The following is an 11,995-nucleotide window of genomic DNA, read 5'->3' as shown; positions in this document are numbered from 1 at the left end:
AGACCAGGAGCTTTTGCGTCTAAACGCTGGGGCCCTGATTCCTGTGGAGACATGATGGCATGCCCTCACCCAACCTCTAGCCCTTGTCAATACCCCCAGGTCAGAACCATCCTGTCCTAGACATGGGCCCACACCGACGGCTGCAGTGGACGTGGCTGGGCCGGGCGGAGCTGCAGTTTGGCGACCAGACCCTGCATGTGTCCACCGTGCAGATGTGGCTGCTGCTGCACTTCAATCAGATGGAGGTGCCCAGCCTCTCTCTGTCCCCTTGTCCCCCTTGTCTGTCACTCTTCTCCTAAAGCCTGCCCCTCCACCCCCTGCGCCCACCCCACTTCTTTTCCTTCCCCTTGGGGGCAGCTCCACGGGGCCTTTAAGGGCCTTTCTCCCCACCAGGAGGTGTCCGTGGAGACCTTGTTGAAGAATTCAGACCTCTCTCCAGAGCTGCTGCTCCAGGCACTTCTGCCTCTCACCTCGGAGAAGGGCCCTTTGAGCCTGCATGAGGGCCAGGACTTCCCCAATAGGGGTAGGTCACTGGGACTGGGCCGAGCCCCTGCTCTGAGCTCTGCGGCTCTCCAGGGGCAGGTGGTTAGTGCAGTAGAGCGTGAGGATAGGGGTGTCCTCTTGACCCCCCACTGCCTGTGCCTCCCCCGTCATGATTGCAGGTGTGCTGCGGCTCCGTGAGCCTGGGCCCCGGCCCAACGAGGAGGCGCTGTGGCTGATACCCCCCCAGCAGTACCTGAGTGTGGAGAAGGATGAAGGGCGAACCCTGGAGCAGAAGAGGAACCTCTTGAGCTGCCTTCTCGTCCGAATTCTCAAAGCCCAGGGGGAAAGGGGCCTTCACATTGACCAGCTCGTTTGTCTGGTAGGTGGGAGGGCCCAGGAAGCTGCTGGCAGATGAGACTGACGTAGGGCTTGGGACAGGAAGACAAACTCCTTTAATAGGAGACTTCTATAGGGTGCTAGCAACCCTGGCAGCGTAGCGGGTTACAAATTGGGCTGCGAACCACAAGACGAGCAGTTCAAAACCACCCCTTTGCTCTGAGGCAGAAAGATGCGCTGTCTGCTCCTCAGAAACCCAACGGGGTAGCTCTGCTTGTCTAACGGTCGCCAAGTCCGGACAACTTGGCAGTGGGACTGATTCTTCTTTCAGTGCGGTACTAGTTCTCTCAGGGTTCTCTGTTCCTGACAGGTCAGACTCACTGCCATTCCCGCTTGTAGCGACCCTGCCTGGGGCTGCTGAGGCTGCGTGTCTCTGCGGAGCAGGCGGCCTCCTCTGTCTCCCACCGTCTTTGCCCTCAGCAGCCCAAAGCTTGCCCCACAGGACAGTCAGAGTGGAGACAAGTCAAGAGGTTTCCCGCGTGCCGGACCCTGGTCTGCAAGGTGGCATGACCTGAATGAAGTCGTTTAATCCTCATGACACACCTCAGAGCTAGATGACCCTAGTGTTATCCCCATTTGACCCCTAAGAAACTCGAGGTCCAGGAAAGCAATCACCCAGTCCTTACTGAGCTTTTCCATGCAGAGCTGGGCCTTGAATCCGAGCAGGCTGACTCTCGAATCTGTTGTTTCCTCCCTAGGTGCTGGAGGCCTGGCAGAAGGGTCCAAACCCACCCGGAAGTCTGGGCCGCTCCGTTCCGGGGGGTGTGGCCTGTACCAGTACAGATGTTCTCTCCTGCATCCTGCACCTCTTGGGCCAGGGCTACATGAAGCGGCGTGACGACCGGCCGCAGATCCTGGTGTATGCGACCCCAGAGCCCACAGGGCCCTGTCGGGGTCAGGCAGATGTCCCCTTCTGTGGCAACCAGAGTGGCACGGCCCCCAAGCCCAGGTAGCTGCCTGCACTGCCCCCTGCTGGCAGGGTCCCCACCCCCACCACCAGTGTGGAGGGATAGGTGGGCAGCAGTGAGACGAGGGGCACAGCCTGCCCTACAGGCTCCTCCGTGGGAGAATGCTGCGTTGCTTTGTCTGTGTGCCCGGTCCCTGTGAGCTGGCACGGAGCCCCCAGGGACCTCCAGCCCTGCTGTCCCCATCTGCCTAGAGTCAGCCTGAGGCAAGGGGCCAGCCTTACTTAGGTAAGGGGCCTCGTTGTAAGCACAGGTGAAATAGTCTGCTCAGTGAGCATCCCAGAACTTGACATTACCGTTGTCCTAGACCTTCCTAATGCCGCAATCCTTTCACACAGTTCCTCATGAGGTGGTGACCCTCTCCAACCACAAATGATTTTCCTTGCTACTTCATTGTCATTTTGCTACTGTTACGAACCAGGCGACCCCTGTGAAAGGGTCATTCGACCCACCGGTTGAGAACCGCTGCCTTAGAGCTTTTTACCATTAGAACCAGTTCACCTGAGGAGCTTGTTAAGCTTCAGCGTCAGCTTCCAGGTCTGGGGTGGGCAGGAGAGCTAGCATTTCAAACTACTCAGGGGCCGTCCATGCTGCAGGCCCACAGACCACACAGGGTGGGACTATAGACTACTCTCCTTCACCACAGGTTCTGGGTAGTCAGCTAGCATCTGGGCCCCTGTCCACCAGCCCTCACAGTGCTCCAGTCTTGGTGGCAACCAGCCCCACACCCATATTGTCACTCTCTTCTGGGTCCTCTGAGTCAGCAACAGTGGGTCCTGGCATTTGTCCTTGAGTGGGTGGGCAGCAAGGGGGATGGAGAGCAGGTGAAGTAGTGACTGCAAGGAGAGCTCCTGACTGCTGTTTTACTCCTTACTCCCTACCCCAAGCCCAGAGGCTGTGGCTGCGCTGGCTTCCCTTCAGCTGCCTGCAGGCCGCACCATGAGCCCTCAGGAGGTGGAGGGGCTCATGGAGCAGATGGTGCGGCAGGTGCAGGAGACACTGAGCCTGGAGGCAGACGTGGCTCAGCACCTGCTGGCTCATTCCCACTGGGGCGCCGAGCAGCTGCTGCAGAGCTACAGCGAGAACCCTGAGCCGCTGCTGCTGGCATCTGGGCTGAGCGTCCCCCAGGCCCAGACCCCCCCTGCCCGCCCTGCCCAGTGTCCGGTCTGCATCAGCCCCCTGGAGCCCGACGACGATCTGCCCTCTCTCTGCTGCATGCACTCCTGCTGTAAGGTGAGGCCCCCCAGTGTCTCCTGCCCAGACCTTCCCACCTCATGCAGTTCTTGGGAACACTGCCATTCACTTACCTGGGCCCCTTACGTTGGTTTGGCACTTGTAAATGGTGCCCGCCTGCCTTGACCCGGAAGGGCAGTGGAATCCATGGTAATTATCTCAGAAAACAAAAACCAACTCCCTACTATCCAGTCAAAGCTGACTTGTAGCGACCCTGTAAGGCCAGGGTAGAATTGCCCCTGTAGGTTTCTGAGACGGTTACTCTTGACGGGAGTAGACTGACTGCCTCATCTTTCTCTTGTGGAGAGGTTGGTGGTTTTGAACTAGGCATTGCGGTTAGCAGCCACTAAGCCAGCAGAGCTCCTAATAATTACCTAGTGAGCTCTTAATACTCCTGATGCCCAGCTATACCGCAGGGAATGGACTCAGGCTCCCTGGAGGGGAACTGAGGCATCTGATGTGTGCAACGTATTCCACTGAATCAGAACTGGCAGGGGCGTAGTGGGATCTCTCTCCAAAGGGCCTTAGCATATATTTCATACAAGTATCATCAATAAAATTAATGCTGTACACAAAGGTAGTGGCATAAAGTATATGCCCAGGCCCTTTGTAAATGAGAAAGCATTAGTGTTAAGAACTTTATTTTGTTCTTATCACCATAGAAGTTCCCTCATCTCAGAATACTGGCACGTCTTTTCTCATGTACTGTCACGTAATACAGAATGTAAATGCCAGAGAGTAGCCCCAAAATAGGAGAGAATCATGGCCAGTGCAGGCTTGCTGCTGTCGAATAGGCGAGCTGGAATGAGTGGTCTTCAGGCCAGGATCAAGTGGGCGGAGAGCAGCGGGTGGGGTTGGGCTAAGTGCCACATGTTCCCTGCCCCGCAGCTCTTTATAATTGGGGACACTCCCAAACCCCAACCAATTTATGTTGGCCATGGACTTTGGAAACACTTTGTAGCCCAACTCTAGAGACTGGGAAGTGACCTGTGGAGTTTTGAGCTTAGAGTTTAGGGGAGAGGCTGGGCTGGCACCACGCAGAAAGAGGGGATACAGGTGCAGGCAACCAAGCCCTAAAGCAATAACCCTGCCCCCGAGACATACAAGGGGGCTTCTGGAAGTTCCTAGAAAGCTTCTCAAATTCTCTTTCAGTCTTCTTTCCACAGACTTTAAACAAACAACCATTTAAATACCAAACCCAACTCACTGCCTTCCAGTTGATGGCAACTCCCAGCGACCCCACAGGGCAGGGAACACCTGCCCCTGTGAGTTTCTGAGACTAACTCTTTATGGAGTAGAAAGCCCTGGCTCTCTCCCGAAGAGTGGCTGGTGGTTTCGAACTGCAGACCTTGTGGACTGCAGCCCAAACAGTAACCAGTACGCACCAGAGCGCCTTCCTAGACAGGGAGCTGACAAGCGGGGCCGAGAAAGAGAGGCCTGCCACCTGGGAGTAAGTCACAGCCGAGTTGGCAGAGGGCTGCATGCAGTGAGAAGGGAAGCCCTGGGGTGCTGGAGTCTGGAGTAGTGGGTGGTGGGTGGTAGGTGTACAGAGGGGGTGAGGTGAAGCACCATAACCCGAGTCCCCAATATAGGGGGCTGCTCAGTGGTGCACCGGTGAGTCCAGACCCAGAGTCTCCTGACGCTGCAGTGCCCCCACCTTCTCACCTGCTAGCTCCCTGGGCACCCGTGTGCATGCACCCATACAGCATCTGGGGAAGTTTCCCATCTTATCTAAAATGCTCCCATTTTGTATTCAGCTACTGTTTCTCTGGGTTTGTTTCCTTCCCGTGAGAGCTGTCCGGCAAGGGGCTTCTTCGGCTCTCCTGCGGTTTTGATACGGGCCTGCTGTCCACCTGGGCAGTATTCTGAGAGGTGGGCAGTACTAAACTAATGTCAGGGGGAGGAGTCACTAATGGACTCTCTCAGTGCCCAGGCCACGCACGGAGCAAATGGACGGAGTGCAGAGCAGTGGAAGCCGGCGCCCTCTTCACTGGACGGGCTTTTGCAGCCGCCTGGGGCTGAGGGGCACTGGCCTGATGCAGGCAGGGATCCATGAGCAGATGTGGGACTTGGGAGCCTGAGGGCTCTGACGCGCTGCCCTGGAGCCGGATGGGGGGCGATGGCGGGCGTGATTCGGAGAAGGGACCCCTGGCCGAGGCAGGGGAGGCAAGCAGATAGCTGTCTTCATTTTCAGGAGCCCTAGTGGTTAGGAGTTGGAGTGCTCACTACGAGGCCAGCAGTTTGAAACCACCAGCTGCTTCTTAGAAGCAAGACAGGGCTTTCTACCCTCATAAAAAGTTTCAGTCTCGGAAGTCCACAGGGCCCTTGTACATGTCCTCCAGGGCCACCATGCGTTGGCATCGACGCGATGGCAGTGAGTTTGGTTTGGGGGCCAGCCATCCAGTGGGAAGAAGGTCCCAGACCACCTCTCTCTGACCTTGCTCTCTCTGACTTCTTTTCCCGAGTCCTCTCTGACCCCTTGTCTTCCTGTCCATCCCCAAGGTTCGGGGCGAGTCCCTGAGCCCAAGCCAACCCCAGGGAAGCCTGCGTGAGCTGGTTTTGAGGCTGACCTAGAAGCCCGCTGCCCTCTGGCCTTTCCGTTGTCATGGCCGGGGACTGAGAGTGGGGTGCCAGGATTCCACCTCTGAAGCCACTCCCCTTTGTCCCTCCCCAGTCTTGCTGGAAGGAGTATCTGACAACTCGAATTGAGCAGAACCTCGTGCTGCACTGCACCTGCCCCATTGCTGACTGCCCTGCCCAGCCCACTGGGGCCTTCATTCGAGCCATTGTCTCCTCCCCGGAGGTCATCTCCAAGGTGTCCGCTCGCGGCAAGCTGCAGGGGTAGCCCGGGGGCGGCTGGTGATGGGAGGGGCTGGCCTCCCCTCAGGCCATGGCCTCACCCCTGACCCCATGTTCCACAGTACGAGAAGGCCCTCCTTCGGGGCTACGTGGAGAGCTGCTCCAACCTGACCTGGTGCACCAACCCCCAGGGCTGCGACCGCATTCTGTGCCGCCAGGGTCTGGGCAGTGGCACCGCCTGCTCCAAGTGTGGCTGGGCCTCCTGCTTCAGCTGTAGCTTCCCTGAGGTGGGCACCCACCCAGCCCTGCCACTCTTCCGTCACACAGACCACCTGGCCCTTCTCTCATCCCTTCCCCCAGCTGGTGGCTTTCATGGCTCCACCAGTGGCCTGTGCCCTGTCCTCCCTCTCACTGTGCCATCCTGCCCCAGGCGCACTACCCCGCCAGCTGTGGACACATGTCTCAGTGGGTCGACGACGGCGGCTACTACGACGGAATGAGCGTGGAGGCCCAGAGCAAGCACCTGGCCAAACTCATCTCCAAGCGCTGTCCCAGCTGCCAGGCCCCCATCGAGAAGAACGAGGGGTGTCTGCAGTAAGAAGTGGGATTGTGGGCAGGAGCATCAGGTGGGGGGACGGGGAGGATTGTCTGTGGAGGGAAAACCAGAAGAAGAAAGGTCGGAGCTTCCCAAACAAGGCAGCCACCGCCCTTCACAGGACCTCAACCCCACAGGGGGCCCCAGGACCTTAAAGTGCCTTGTTTCCTCTTGGTCTACCACCCTGGGGGGATGCAAAAGCCAGGGTGCATTCAGTAGGGGTGGCCTGGGGAGGGGATGGAGACAGGGGCCTCCAGGGCCGCGGCCTTCCCTCTGACCAGCGAGTTCTCTCCGTAGCATGACCTGTGCCAAATGCAACCATGGGTTCTGCTGGCGCTGCCTCAAGCCCTGGAAGCCAAATCACAAAGACTACTACAACTGCTCGGCCATGGTGAGGGGGCTGTGTGTCCAGAGCCGACTCAGTGGCAGTCTGTTCACAAGGGCCTCTCAATCAGTCCCAAGTAGGACTTCTGCATGGGGGCTAGAGAGGGCAGGTAGGCTGGGCATTCTCCAGAGGGCAGCAGCAGAGGGGACGGGCAGGGGCTTGGAGGGAGATCAGCCAGCATGAGGCCTCGGGCAAGTCAGTTACTGCTCCCTGCCTCACCAGGGACATGGGCGGTGATGGCGGCTCCCTCACCATGGGAAGGATCAGAAGCCGCACCCTGGGCGCACTGTGGAGAGCTGTGGAGAGAGTGTTTAAACTAGTTTGTTTTTTAGGAGCCCTGATGGCACTGGCAGATAGTGCTAGTCTATTAGCACAAAGTTGGCACCACAGACCCCCCCCAGCTGCTCTGAGGGAGAAAGATGAGGCTGTCTGCTCCTGTACAGATTTACAAGTCTGAGAAACCATGTGACTCCTATGCGTGAGAGCTGACTGGACAGCTGGGGATTGGTGTGGGCTTATGTAAGACTGGAGCCATGCACCCCACAGCTCCCGCCCTGTGTCTCCCAGGTCAGCAGAGCCGCTCGCCAGGAGAAGCGGTTCCAGGACTACAACGAAAGGTGCACCTTCCACCACCAGGCCCGGGTGAGTAGGGGGTTGGGGTGGGCGGGCGGGCCCCAGGGAAGCAGGGTGGGAGCAGGCATGTGTCCTGACGGGTGGTGGTGGGCGCTTCCTCTGGACAGGAGTTTGCTGTCAATTTGCGGAACCGGGTATGTGCCATCCATGAGGTGCCTCCGCCAAAAGCCTTCACCTTTATCATTGATGCCTGCCGAGGACTGGAGCAGGCTCGCAAGGTGCCACCGGTGGGGGGCAGGGTGGGCGGGCCTGCCATGGGGCTGATGGCCTTGGCTCCTTCTGTGCCTGGGATAGAGGGTAGGCGTGGGAGGGCTGACCCTCGCTCCCCCAGGTGCTGGCCTACGCCTGCGTGTACAGCTTCTACAACCAGGACGCCGAGTACATGGACGTGGTGGAGCAGCAGACAGAGAACCTGGAGCTGCACACCAACGCCCTGCAGATCCTCCTCGGTGAGGCTCAGCCTCCCCGTCCCTCTCCTCCCCACTGTGCCACACGGGGTCCTCAAGCCCACACTGTCCCCGTCTGGCCTGCATGCACCTCCACCAGGTTTTCCCTTGGGGGCTCCATGAGGATGGGAATGGTGTCTGGAAAGGCAGGTGGGGGTGGGAGTGAGGACCCCTGCACCTGGCCCTGCCCCTCTGCAGAGGAGAGCCTCCTGCGCTGCCGAGACCTGGCCTCCTCGCTGCGCCTGCTGCGGGCCGACTGCTTGAACACGGGCCTGGAGCTGCTGCGGCGCATCCAGGAGCGGCTGCTTGCTATCCTGCAGCACTCGGCCCAGGTGCCGCCCTTGCCCACCCTGGGGCGGGGGTTGGGGGGTGGGTTAGGAGTCTGGGGCACACTGAGTGGTGGTGGACTGGTCATTGAGTCTCCTGGGGTCCCAAAAGGTGGTCCTTGGCCAGGAGCTCCTCAGGATCTTTGGGGGGATGATCCTAGACCGTGTCCCCCTGTGGGGGTGCAAACACCCAGGCGTGAAAAGGCTAGTGGATGGAGTACCAGGTGCAAAGACCCAGCATCCCACCCCTGCCCCCAATCCTTTTACTCCTGCCAGGACTTCCGGGTTGGTCTCCAGAGCCCCTCGTGTTTCGAGCCCCGGGAGGCGAAAGGCTGCAACGTGCCCGGCAGTCAGTGAGTCGATTGGTCGGGCAGGCTGTGCATGGAGGGATGTGGGGCCACCAGGCTTGCTCGGGGCTGAGTGTGGCCGCTCCCCCAGGCCCCAGGGCTCCAAGGGGCTGGAGGTGGAGGACGAGGACGAGGCACCAGCGTGGAGGCAGGACGAGTTTGACGAGGAGCTCGACAATGACAGCTTCTCCTACGACGAGGAGTCTGAGGACTTGGGCCGCGAGGTTTTCTTCTTCGGCGACGAGGATGAGGACGAGGATGAGGCCTATGACTGAGGGCCAGACCCAGGGTGGCAACGCCCGCCCTCTGCTGTTCTTGGGGGAGCATGGCTCCCCAGCACCGGTGGCACTTTTTTCTTGACTGAATAAACTTTTTTCACAGACCTCCCTGGAGGGCAGCTTCGCCAAGGGCCAGACTATTATGCACTGTTCTCTGTCGACCTCTGTCCTTAGAAAGGAGTCCAGAGCTGATTCAGGGAGACGAGGCCCACATGGTCCAGAGCCGGTACAGGTGACACTGCCCGACTGGCCCCACTTCGGAGCCCTGGGGAGAGATGGCTGCCCAACCCCTGCCTTCCCCAGGACCCGGCTGTGTATGTGAAGGGGCGGGGTGCCAGAGCGAGCCTTCTCCTGGAGGCCTTCAAACTTTGACCAGGTCTCTGGTGTGAAATGAAGAGGGTGCAAGGGCTACTGAGGACCGCCCCCCCCCCCCCAGAGAGACAGACAGACAGACACACACACACAGAATGTTGATCTTTAATCAGACGCAGGGATGGGGCCAGGAAGGAATCCCGGGGTGAGGTCAAGTAGTTGGATCATGGGAGGCAGCCGCGTGCTGCGGAGGGTCGGCCTCAAAGTAGCGGTCCAGCATGGCCTCCACCTCGGCCTCCTCGTAGTCCCACACCTGGACCCTCGAGCCGTCGGCTGCTCCTCGGACCATCGCTGACAGCACTGGGGAGGGCGGGGCAAGGTGATGGCACCCCCTCCACACCCCACCCCATGCTGCATTCAGAGCCCACCAGGACAGGAGATAAGGGGTGACAGGTGTCAGAATGGGGGGTGGGCATAGGAGGGGCACCCAGGACTTGGGGTGCTGACCTCGGCCAGTCTGTGGGCGGAACAGGCACAGGATTTGCTTGTTGAGGGCCATGGCCCGGCCCAGCTCATAGCCAACACCCAAGGACGGCTGCGTCACTTCTGCCACAACCACTGGGGAGAAAGGAGACTGAGGCGAGGCCCTGTGTTTGGCACTTGGCGACTGCAGGGCAGGGATGACACATGCTGGCAGCGGAGAAGGGAGTGCTAGGGAGACCTGCTGGGCATGCAAAACAGGGACGTCCAGGAAGACCACCCTCCCGGAGGAGTCTGGGTAGAGGGAACCCTGCTCACCATCTGCCTGCTGCAGCCAGGCCAGGTCCCGCTCATGAATGAACCTGTCGCCTCCTGCAATAGCCTCCTCCCCTGTCGGGATGGGAACTCAGGTCAAGGACAGGCTTGCTCCCACCTGTGCTGCACAACACACTTGGAGAGAGGTCTCCCCACATGGAGATTCCCAGGAGAGGAGGGCAACGGAATTATCTACAAGAATAAAAACTCCTGCATGATGAGTTCTGTGATTTTGGGCCACAGTGGAGCTTGTGGGGGCTAAGGGGCAGGTTCTGGACACCTGGTCGGCCTGGAGGTAGAGAGTGGTGGGGCAAGTGGCAGGCAGATGCCAGCCTGTGCCTGGCAAGGACAACTAGCCTATCAGACTTTGGTGGGCACCAGCATCCCCTGGTAAATCTGGCTAACATGCCGTAGCCCATGTGCCAAGGAGCCCAGCCTTTGCCTTCATGAAGTCTCCCCGTGTTCTGGCCCACACCAAGGTCTGAGAACCATCGTTCTGTGCAAAACGTGACCCATGGAGGGGACGAGAGGCCAGTGGCGGGGGTTGGCAAGTTCAGCTGGATGACACATCTGGGACACGAGGCCTGAAGAGTTGGCTTAAACCACAGATGCCAAGGCCTGGTTCTACATGTTCTATATTTTACTTTTAAAATTACAATTCACTGCTGTCGAGTGAATTCTGACGCAGCAACCCTATATGCCAGACTGCCTGCCATGGAGTTGATTTGGATTGATGCCGACCCTATTATAGGGCAGGGTAAAACTGCCCGTCAGTGTCCGAGGCTGCGAATCTTTACAGGAACAGAAAGCCGCCTCTTTGTTCCACAGGACCACTCGTGGGTTCAAAGTGCAGATCATGTGGTTAGCCCAATGTATAACCAACTATGCCAACAGGGGCCCTTATTAGAATAATGAGGACTTGGAAGTGTGCACTTTAAACAAGCTCTTTTGGAGAATACTAGACTAACATTCCAGAGCCACCAGGTAAGAGTGGACCTACTACGGGGAGGGGGCCTCACTGGCGCACACCCTTCTCAAGGGCCCTAGCAGTTTGGTTTGTAATTTTGTCATCTTAAAGCGGTCCCCCAATATTGTGCTAGGCCCCACTGAGCCCGGACCTGCCCCTTCTAGGGCAGTGGGGGTCCCTGGCGGTTTTCTAAACGGAGGAACAAAGCACTAAGCACAATTTTCAAATGAAACGGTCTGCTGGATTTTGACTTGTGATCAAAGCCATTTTCAGAAAATCCGAACAGTCAGAAGCACCTTCAAAACCGTCAGGCGCTCTGGGGGAGAAAGCCCGGCTTTAAAGATTTAGTTTGGGAAACTCACAGGGCCAGCCGTTCTACCCTGCCCTATAAGGCCTCCCCGATTCAAAACGGACTGCGTGGCAGCGTTGAGTTTGGGTCGGTATGGGCTGAAACAAAAGCAACTTGAAAAGTTAGATGGGGAGGCGGGGTTGGAATGGTTTGGAAAAGGAGGGTCAGATGGTTGCCCGCGTGAAGCGGGTCATCAGTCAGTGGTGCATGTGGACCTGTATCTTCTGCTATGAATACACTGCCAACAAAAACTCAAAGGAAGATGCGATCGTACTCTGCACGGGGTAAAGGAGGCAGAAGGTCAGACCCACTGCCATCGCGTCGCTGCCAACGCACAGCCACCCCTTCGAACAGAGTGGACTGGCCCGGGTGAGTTTCCGAGGCTCGGACTCTACGGGAGTAGACAGCCGTCTTTCTCCCGAAAGGAGACTCGGGGGATGGAAACCCCGGGCCGGAGGCCAGCCGGCGGGCGGACTGAGGGGGTGCTGCGCAGACGGCACCCCATTCGGCTCCTCCGCACAAAAGCGGGCGCGGAAGGACGGAACGCGCGGAGGTCCAGAGCCCGACTGAAGGTCCAGAGACCGCTCACACGGCCGGGCTCCTCGGGGGCGCACGCAGTGCTGGGCGGGGCCGGGCTCCCCAGCCCGCTTTCTGGGTGGGGTTGGGGGCAGTTTCCGTAGCGAGGG

General features: G+C 58.8%; 2 protein-coding genes across 2 annotated transcripts in view; one reads left to right on the top strand and one right to left on the bottom strand.

Moving 5' to 3' along the window:
* The window catches only part of CUL9 (cullin 9), a 46,730-nt gene extending 36,516 nt beyond the window's left edge, over positions 1-10,214 (top strand). Inside the window, 15 exon segments of the mRNA XM_004710782.2 lie at positions 100-245; positions 394-523; positions 663-862; positions 1,578-1,828; positions 2,732-3,077; positions 5,752-5,892; positions 5,999-6,163; positions 6,307-6,470; positions 6,769-6,862; positions 7,424-7,498; positions 7,597-7,707; positions 7,821-7,938; positions 8,134-8,267; positions 8,538-8,614; positions 8,700-10,214. Coding sequence (XP_004710839.2) covers positions 100-245; positions 394-523; positions 663-862; positions 1,578-1,828; positions 2,732-3,077; positions 5,752-5,892; positions 5,999-6,163; positions 6,307-6,470; positions 6,769-6,862; positions 7,424-7,498; positions 7,597-7,707; positions 7,821-7,938; positions 8,134-8,267; positions 8,538-8,614; positions 8,700-8,883 — 2,336 coding nt within the window. The 3' untranslated portion in view covers positions 8,884-10,214.
* On the bottom strand, positions 9,346-11,626 carry DNPH1 (2'-deoxynucleoside 5'-phosphate N-hydrolase 1). The gene is made up of 4 exons (XM_045294766.1): positions 11,584-11,626; positions 9,997-10,083; positions 9,706-9,816; positions 9,346-9,558 (listed from the first exon to the last, which is right to left on the bottom strand). Exons 1-4 carry the CDS (start codon positions 11,624-11,626, stop codon positions 9,410-9,412), a joined length of 390 nt encoding a protein of 129 aa, XP_045150701.1. The 3' UTR covers positions 9,346-9,409.
* Between the last annotated feature and the right edge of the window lie 369 nt (positions 11,627-11,995).

Source organism: Echinops telfairi, unplaced genomic scaffold (genome assembly GCF_000313985.2).
Source record: "Echinops telfairi isolate 266 unplaced genomic scaffold, ASM31398v2 ScPeMD7_3533;HRSCAF=4204_1, whole genome shotgun sequence".
In the NCBI taxonomy this organism is placed as follows: domain Eukaryota; kingdom Metazoa; phylum Chordata; class Mammalia; order Afrosoricida; family Tenrecidae; genus Echinops; species Echinops telfairi.
The sequence above is the reverse complement of the archived record's forward strand: the minus strand, read 5'-3'. Positions and strand labels throughout refer to the sequence as shown.